This window comes from Rhea americana, unplaced genomic scaffold (genome assembly GCF_003343005.1).
Source record: "Rhea americana isolate MKP2758 unplaced genomic scaffold, rheAme1 scaffold_0, whole genome shotgun sequence".
NCBI classification, from domain to species: domain Eukaryota; kingdom Metazoa; phylum Chordata; class Aves; order Rheiformes; family Rheidae; genus Rhea; species Rhea americana.
Window position 1 is genome coordinate 11,512,473 of NW_028185037.1, and position 9,637 is coordinate 11,522,109.

The window sequence follows — 9,637 nt, forward strand, 5'->3', positions numbered from 1 at the left end:
CGGGTGGTCGCAAGGTTTCCCGYGTCCGTTTACGCTTGCAGCACCCGTCGGCGACAAGCGGCCCGTGAAAACCTTCAGTCCATTGGACCCTGGTTTTGCTGAAGGAGAAAACTTCATGGATTACTGCCTTAGACCCTGATGGTCTGCCCAGATAATTGGGTAAAACCTTGGTACTGCTTAAAGTCCCTGATTTTGCTGCTGTCTTCAATGTGTCATTGCATAACCCAGCTTAGGATTTGGGATGTGCAAGCCTGCTTTGCATTTGGTAAGGCTGATTTCTCTGGTGCATATATGGTCGTGAGCTCTACAGGTGTTTTTCCTCTCCTAAAGGAAGAGTCAATAAAAAAATCAGAGTGGATTCTAGACTGATCCCGACACCGAGAAGAAATGAGAATYGGTTGAGAATTAGCGCCTTAAACCACGGCCATTTAAATCTGGCGTACGCTTTGGTGGCTSTTGCACGGGGCGGCCCCGCAACCACCCGCGGCCACGCGCTCCTGCTGCCTCCTTTGTGCCGACGCGGGCGCTCACGTCGCTGTGCGAACCGGAGCACGGGTSGCTGGGAACGCGTCCTTGTCTAGGCTTTTCTGAAGATTTATGTCAAATTACAGTGACTACGTAATAACGGTCTTGTCCTGCTGCTTTGAGACATGTTATCTGTTGACTCTGTGTGGCTGTTCCTTGGCCCACTACCAATGATCAACAGTTGCATTCAGTACATCTATAAAATTAAGTGCTTTTTTAAGGATTATTCCAAAAAACTTGGCAGTCATCGCTTAGGCCAAATACTGCTGTGGGAACTTGTAGCTCTTTATAATCTTCCATAGCACCCTTCTAAAGAGTGTGCCTATRAAAAGCCAAACAACATTTTAAAGGATTTTGGGGGCAGTATTAAATAGAAAAAATTTGGAAATCAAGGCCTAGATCCACAAGGATGTTTGACTAAAACCTATATGACAAATAGCACCTGAATGTCTGAGGATTTAGCTAGAACTGCCTGTTCTTAGATAACATTCCTGTAGTACTGATAAATATTGAAGTCATCATAAGGCAGACAGCTGGGTAAGAAATAGCAACAGGTTCGCAGTGTATTTATTAAATAGTTTGTTGTAAGATGCTTGCACAGTTCCTCACTTCCACCTTTTACTATTTTCCAAACTAAAACACTGGTCTGTCCCTGACATCCCTCTCACCTAAATTCCTGACTAAAGCAGAGTGATCTTTCAGGTTCAGGGGCACACAGGCCCTGGGGAGGGAACGGGTGCTGGATCTGGCCAGCACGCGAGCCTCCAGGACGGGAAAACCCCGGGGTGAGAACGTGTATCTGCAGGGCGCTCGGCAAGAAGGGGCCAGAAGCCAAAGCCCCATCTGGAGGGGTGGCCAAGCTCCCAGCACAGCAGCATCCTCAGCATCAAGCACTGCGGTAGCGGTAATTGTAATTCCTCTTCTAGCCGTCCTTAGGAGGAGGATAAATGTCCTGACAAACCTCGTGGCTTTCTCTTAGGCTCTTTCTGTTCAAATTTGAATTTAAATTTAAATTTAAATTTAAATTTTGAAGGTTTTCTTTTTCTGGGAAGATGAGGTTTTGGACAAATCTTCTGTATAAGGCACTGGAAACCCATAGACTGACAAAAGCATGGATACCCTTTCTGCCATCTCTGCTTCTGCGGGCTGTTGTATCCCATGGTGGGAAAAAGGAATAGTTACCGATAAGTGTTTATTAATGTAAAATGTAAATATTAAAAGTAGTTAAGGGAGCCTTTTTGTTTCACTGCTACCTAATTTAACTGTTATTGTTTATGTGTTTTTTGTATCATTACATCCTGCCTACCAAAATRGTCAGAGTTAATTCTGGCTTTTATCATGCCTTAAGGTTTGATAGATAAGAATGGACGCTTATCTCTTTTCAAGCTCCTCAGAGAGCTATGAGGAAATGAGTAAGAAAGGCTCTTTCAGACTCTTTTAACTTTCTTTTGTTATCTAGTAGACTCACCAATATGTGGAAAMCAACAGAGAAATTTTACATGTTTAGAGGTACAGAGCCCTTAACCGTAATTGAAACTAGCCATAGCTGGGAGCTGAACACTTTCAGATTTTTGAAATGTTTTTATAAATGTAACATTAAATCATTGTGACATTTGAGAGCAAAAAGACTGAGCTGAGGGCACCATTGCCCTCAGCATCCCTAGGCTCTCAGAGCTGCAAACACCCTTCTCTCCACACAGTGACAGCRGGACCTAGCAAATGGCTCCACGTTTCCGTAGCCCAGAAGAAGACGGACTTGGAATTTGCAGATATGTGGCCCTTAGGGACAACTGGCAAAATGCTGGCGGTGGAGAGAGCCTTCAGCCACCCAGGGGGATTGGCTCTTCGGTCTCAGCTCTCTCCTATTCCTCACTAGTCTTTTGGTGCAATTTTASGAGACATACTCTCTTTTGTGTTTTGTTGTCCTCTCTACATTTCTCTTCATTTTTGGCTTGGATGAACTTTTTGCATCTAATTCTATCTACTAAAAAAACAGTAAAACTAATATACCATTTGGATCCAGTGCAAAGCAAAGCGCAGAGGGACTCTTCTCAGCCCATTGCTGATTAATAATACTGTCGGGGCGCGCACTAAAAGAAATAGGTCTAGCAGGTAGACACGTCAAGTTTTTTGAGCAAGAAACTCATTCTTTGACATCTGGATTGCTGTTCACATTACTGCGGTGTCTGTAACTTCCACATTTACACGGTTGCACCCCTAATACAAGTGACTGGCCTGCCTGGAAAGCTGTTCCTCTGCCAGGGATGCTGCCTGGGAGCCCCCCAATGCCCATCACATGATCCAGAATGCAGATTTATCTGTCACTTGCTTGCATGCCTCTCCCTGGCCAAAGACAAGTGCCATGCGTTGGGATCCAGTCATTTGARAAGTCTGAGAATGTGCAGCAGTAAAACAAACTTCAGCCCTTCAACCTCCAAAAACTGCATTAAGCCAGAAGAGACAATGTTATTTCTGCAGGTCTGTTTTAAATCAACCCAAATATTAGCTTGGAGCCAGAGCTATAATTCAGTAAAACTTGATACAATCTTGGAAAGCCATAGAAAGCATTAGGAAATACTGCTGGGAGTTGAGCAACCTATAGATACTGCAAAAATCTGTATTTTATACTAAATAGACATACCTCTTAAATCCTAATTGAGGCATACTGAAGAGGATAATCAGTTACCCTTTACAGCCAAAGTCCTTTAGACTGAGAAGGCGCCTGCATGCAGAAATGGAACAGTTTTACCAATACTAGTTGCAGCTGAAACAGTTTATAAATATATAGGAAAGATACAGCATAGTGCCACAGAAGTGGCTATAGGGTAGAAGGGTATAACTTATTTCCATACTTTGGTGACTGTTTTGGCTACCAGTAAGGCTGACTCGCCGGATCTTCAGCCCTGCAGGTCAGGGAAGAGTTGGAAGGGATGAGGTACGAGAGAGTTTTGAAACTCTTTAGGGGCTGCTGCTGGCATTCTGTGCACAGGCTCCAAGCAGCAGAGGTGAAAGTCGCTGGTAGCATTTTTGATGAAACATTATATTTTTGGATTGGCGCTGCTTCCTCTATAATTTTCCTTAAAAGGAACATTGATGGTTACATTATGTGCATTTTACACAAATACGAATCGAGTTTCTCCACACTAGAGCCCTGTTTTGCAGGGGGGAGGTAGCTGATGCACAAGTTTAGTGACTTGACTTGGGTTGCAAAAAATCCACTTTGGAGCTAAGAATGTAAGACACCGGGGCTGTTTCCCAATTCTCCTGCATAAATTGCTGCATTGTGTTTCTGCCTAAATATAAAAGGTTAAAGTATGAAATCATGTGTGAAAATTCTTAAAGTGATACTCTCTTCATAGCATCTTTCATAGACTCAAGATCACTGGAGAGTAAGGTAACCTTCTAGTGAGTGTGCTGTTTTCATTGAAACATCAGGATGATATTATTGCTTTAGGCTCCATATTTTTATCATTAAAAATACAGATCTAGACACTACATGTTTTTGACWTTTTTAGAAGTACTGTAATATTATGATTAGAAACAGAGAAGGCTTAATGTTTTTAAGCAATCAATCAGTGCTGTTGCCTTTCTTCTCCTTTTTAGTTTTTTAATATGTTGATGTGACTTTCTTTTCTCCAGTTTTCTCTAACACTATTAAGATGTACAGGGGAGTTGGTCAGAATATTTGTGTCAAGAATTTTTGACAGAGAATGCCTCTTGTTCCACAAAAATTTGATGTGGATTTTAAAAACAAAATGTTGGCATATTTGCAGTTAATTAGTGTTTTTTACTTTCTTGGGCGGGGGGGAGAAATGCACAGAAAAAGTAGAAAGAACTGAATTTGTACAGGAATCTCTCTTGAAAAGCAGCAAAGTGTTTTAACCTGTTCGAGGACTGAGTGACTTCATCTTCCATTTTATCATATCCTGGAATTTGGCTCCTTTGATGTCAGTTTGCACTGGAGGAAGTTCTGGCCCTGAATTTAGTGTAGTCACTGTTCAGACTTTGTCCAGAGCTGGAAACATGACCTATATACTTACTTAACTACCAAAAGTTGTCTGAATGGTTTCCATAGAAGGATTTAAGTCAAGCTAAGGAAAATAGGCTGTTTGCAGTTTGATATTCCAAAAACCTTTATTTAAAATTAGCTTGTCAAGCTAATCCAAAAAAGTGTATATTTCTTAAGGGTGCAGAGTGAGACAGTATGGAGAGTTCTGGAGTTTGGGCAGGCCCAGATGTTGATAATACGTTAGTGTATATAATTTTACCTTTCAAAAAATCAAACGCACAACTTTTGCTGCTTGCCTCTCTCCTCAGGTTTGCCAGTTTGTCGTTTCCGTCAACGGCCTCAACGTTCTCCACGTGGATTACAGGACAGTGAGCAACCTCATCCTGACCGGCCCTCGAACTATAGTGATGGAAGTGATGGAAGAAATAGAGTCCTGAAAAGAAAAGTCTCTTACTGGACATGAAGCAGCATGACACGAGGAGGCAAAACTTAGCTGCTGAGGCTAAATAGCTGATTTTGCTTTTGGGGAGGGGGGTTCTCTTTCAGCTAACAGTAATAGCACTGGTTATTATGCTACAAAGTGAACGATAGACACCAGCATATTTCCACTTAGACTTTTCTTTGCCTGCTGAAGGGGAGGTCGAGGCCTTTCRGGTGTCTGTCCAGCCGTACCTGCTCCAGCGCGAAGGGTCTCCCACCTCCGCGGCTGGGCGTCATTTCCTCGCAGTCAGCCGCTGCATCCCACACGTCAGGAGATGGAGGAAGCAAGTGTGCTGGCCCGTGAGGATGTTGCAGAGGGTTTGCATGGCGCATTGACATTGGTGAATATCCTCCAGCTACTTTTTGAGTGTCCAGTGYTGTCCCAGGAGCGTGTGCCGTTGCAGTTGCTTTCTCCCTGGGCTAAACAAAAGTTGACTGAAYGCAGGCTTTATTGCCATCAAATACAAATGACCTGTGAATGCATCTACATGAAAAAAATGTGCTCATTTTCTGTAGAAGATACTCTGATATGAATGGTAGGGCCTGATAGAATATAGAGATTATTCTAGAGAGAAAAATTGAAAATCAGACAAATGATGTAAAAATGTGACTTTTTACAGAATTTGGCCTTTGAAAATCAGGTTATTTGTTTAGATGCCTAAGCACAGATTTAGGTACTCAAGTATGAAGTGTTGATATTTTCTTCTTACATGTAAAGGCCAGGTGTCTCAGCCTKGTTGTTTGTCAGTTTGGAGAAATTCTGGATACCTTTGGTCCTAGGAGGGTAATACTATTTAGAGGGTTGAAGTGGGAAATTCACAGTGTTAGCATTAGCAAAGATTCACTCAGAGGCTCCAGTAGAGAAAGTACACTTCAAATTGAAGCAAATGTACTTGAATGTACATTAAACTTGTTAGCACTTTCAAATCATCAAATGTTTTGCAAACTACAGACTTGCCACATAAGTTGCAATTGACACTACTACTAATAAAATGTGATATTTAACTGATTCTTACTCTTTTTCAAACAGTAGGCTTTCTTTGTTGATGAATTTTTGAAGCATCTTTTTTTTAATGTATATGCAAAGTCTATATTCTGCTGAGTTAGGTGACTTCTAAGCTCTGTGGTAATTAGACTGCATGGGTTTTCTTTGATCTTTGAACTGGATATATACATCCTTGTCCACAAAATTATAAATACATATTGCAGAATTTCTCTGCTGTCCAAACTTTAGAATTAAAGCTTGACCTTCTCCGTGAGCATACCAAAAATCCTTCATTTTTGAGAGTGGGGAAAGTATTTTTTCCCTCCAAATAATTTTGAAGTATGTTTTGCATTAAAAATTGTTCTAATACATTGCTCTCACAGTATGTTTTTCGCGCACTCAAACGCTTTTACATATTTCATCGCAGACACAGTAAGATTTCAAAATTACATATGCTTGCAGCTCAGCAAGCAGAAGTCCACGTATTCTTTGTTTCTAATATCCATGGTTGATTTTCCAACAAGACAACATCTCATATTCTGCTTATGTGTACCAGTGCAGAGAGGTATAAAACTGGAACTGCTCCCTTGATACTAACCAGGCATGAAAGTGTTTGGAAGATTCTTTTAAACTGTCATTTAGTTCCACGGTTGTTTATCTTTTTTGCTCCCTCAAAAATGTTGTACATGTGTATTACCCATATCAGATGATATTATGCAGTTCATCTAAAATAAATAGTTTAGCACATAATGTTGTATGCGATTGTAGCAACTGTCAATGAAATCCACTAAAAAATTCAATAGGAAAAAAACCCTTTTTGTCCCAGGAATGTGTCAGTTTGCTACAGTTCTTTGGTTTTGTGAATCCAGGAATATTTTCCCAGATACTTCCCGTCTCTTTTCTTGTTTGCGTGGGTTGTTTTGATTGGTTGGTTGGTTTATTCTTTGTTCCTCTTTCAGATATAAATCCCAGATGTTAGGCTTGGCTAAATAATAAAATATGAAAGATTTTCTTAGCAAAATGCTAATGATTCTATGTTATACCACTGGAGACTCTTCTGTCTTATATCTCTCGCCTTAGTTAATATTCTGCTACAAGTTCCCTGTAGCTTACAGATAATTAAGAAACTGGGTCAAAATTTAGCTTAATGCATTACAGAGTGCACTTGAGTAAAAAGAGTGGGAATGGGGGGCAGGGAGAAATCTGTGCATATCATTATATTACAGATTGGATATGGCATTTTCATTTGCAAGATGCATTAGTCTTTATCACAATTTGAGCCCCATTACTTGCCTGCTGTTTAATAGGGATTTCCATACAGTGTTCTCAACTTGCTTTGCAATGCAGAATGTAATGAATTCTTTCCCTCTTCAATATGACGAAGTTATTTAAAATTATCAGTGCAGTGAAATTGTGTATTTTGTAAAAAAGGGTGCAAAGTTAACAATTAAGTTATGAAATGTATTGCTTCCAATTAAATTGAAATTTATCTGTGCACAGGGATACACACTCCAAGAGACATCCCACAGGAGCCAGTATGAAACTCCCAGGCACTGCAGGGGGCACAGAATTTTGGGTATAATAGGGAACTTGGCTTTCTGGAAAGCACCAGGGGAAATGCAAGATTATTCAGAGAAATGCGGAATTTCAGGACATAATCAAGAATATCACAGTGGGGACTATAGCAAGTAACCAGAAAGAAGAAAAACTGTCAGYGTCAGGAATAGCTTCATTAAAAAGAGGCATTTTTGAAGACTTCGCTTTCATGTGATCGCATTTATGGTTATTATAGATCTTGTGAGATCTTTTACTAAATCTTAATGATTTTATAACATTCGTTAGTGCTGCTCTTTGAACCTATACACTGGCAAGTCATTTGTGGAACATTTTCAACCAATATGATAGTTAAATAAATTTAAGTAGCAGTTAAGCTAATTAGAGCATCAATTCAATGCCATATTTCTCCCATTTTCTTCTGTTTTATTCATTACAAGATACTCAGTTTTGATTACCTTTATCGAGACCAAATACAATATGTATACTATTGAACTACAATTTGTTCCACAGCTATTCTCATAGAAGGCATCTAACTCATTCATGAAATAAACCGTTAATAAACTTCAGGTGTATCAGAATTTGACCATCTGCATGTCAGGGCTCCATAGAAGCTGAAAATAAAATCATCAGCACTGAAAAGACATAGCGGTATCATACCAGCAGCTGCAGTATCAGTGGATCTGTCCTACTACCCTTTCCTACGAAATTGCCTTCCAGATGAGGTTTGGGAGGAAGGAGGAAAAAGTCGTGCAGTAGGAATTTTCCTCTGGAAATTTTCTTTCTTTGCATGCAAGATTGGTGGTTAAAACTCCTCATTAATAYCTACGCAATGCCAGGGAAGTGTCTCACAGCCTGTCCCACAGTCGCTGGTTTAGCTGGCACAGTCTAGATCTCTGAGGAAATTACCTGAGCATAGCTCAGAGGATAACGTGGTCCCAGATCAGAATTTCAACGTATCTGTGCAGGCTGTGCTGTGCCACTTGGCCTTGGGGCCACAGAACGGTTCCCGTGCCAATTTGATTTACTAGCAGATTTGACAGAGCCAAAACCAGTATACTAAGGTTCTAGGGAAAAGAAAAAGTATGAGTGGCTGACTTCTTTTTTCATCTGCATGACAGTGATGTRTGCTTGGAAGTTTCCTTTTCCTGGTGGATGAAGGCAGAATGGTCAGATTATGGGGAAATACTCTAATACTTTCACATAAAACTTGACGTTAAATATTCATTGTTTTAATGTTAATTTTACAAAATAAGAATTTTTCTAATTCTAGAGAKAGGAAAAATTGAGGCAATATGGTTTGCCCAAATGTTTGCCTRATGCAAGATAGAGAGTGAGAAATCAGTTGCTGCAATCATAAGCATTTTTCCCGCTGTATAATTAAAACTAGACCAATTGTATACAAGAATAAGCATGTGTATGTCACAGGTATAAATAAAACTAGACCACATCACTTTCTAAACAAAGTGAGAGAACTTCTAACCTTTTACAGTAAAACAGACACTAAAGATTTCTATAAATCATACTTTTTAAAATTAGTCTATCATCTGGTGAGTATGGCTTGTATTTTTCACTTTATATTTGTTACTTATTAAAAAATAAATCCAGTAATTGCCATTGTAATTGTCATTTGAGTAAACATTGTTTAGATAAAAATACCATTGATGTTATAGAGAAGCTGAGTCATTTTAAGGACATTTTAAGTCATTAGATATCCTACAAAATTGTACATAAATAAATATTCACACATTTATTTTTAAACTGAGCCATTAATACAAGAGATAATTAAGAATAACACAGCACTCAATCATACAGTCAATCTATTGGTATAAAATGTTTCATATATAGATGTTTCATCGTTATGCTTGTTCCTCAGCAAAATGTGAAAATATTCAGTAGGGAGAAGATTAACAACCATCTAACTGAAYGTCCTCGAGAAGAAGCAGGTTTTGCAGTTAAGATACCTGCGCTTGCGCTGCCCGTGGGAGCCGTGAACGCTCATTACCRTTGAAACTCAAGTTGCGTAAGTGCACACATACAAATTAAATGCTTAGCTTCGAGAGCGTGTGTTTGAAAACAAGCCC

General features: G+C 39.7%; 1 protein-coding gene across 1 annotated transcript in view; it reads left to right on the forward strand.

The window, feature by feature from the left end:
* Window positions 1-8,618, forward strand: part of DEPTOR (DEP domain containing MTOR interacting protein) — a 76,480-nt gene extending 67,862 nt beyond the window's left edge. The window contains exon 9 of the mRNA XM_085313306.1: window positions 4,843-8,618. Within this exon, the coding sequence (XP_085169432.1) occupies window positions 4,843-4,971 (129 nt within the window). The 3' untranslated portion in view covers window positions 4,972-8,618. The remainder of the gene's footprint in view (window positions 1-4,842) is intronic.
* The last annotated feature ends 1,019 nt before the right edge of the window (window positions 8,619-9,637 follow it).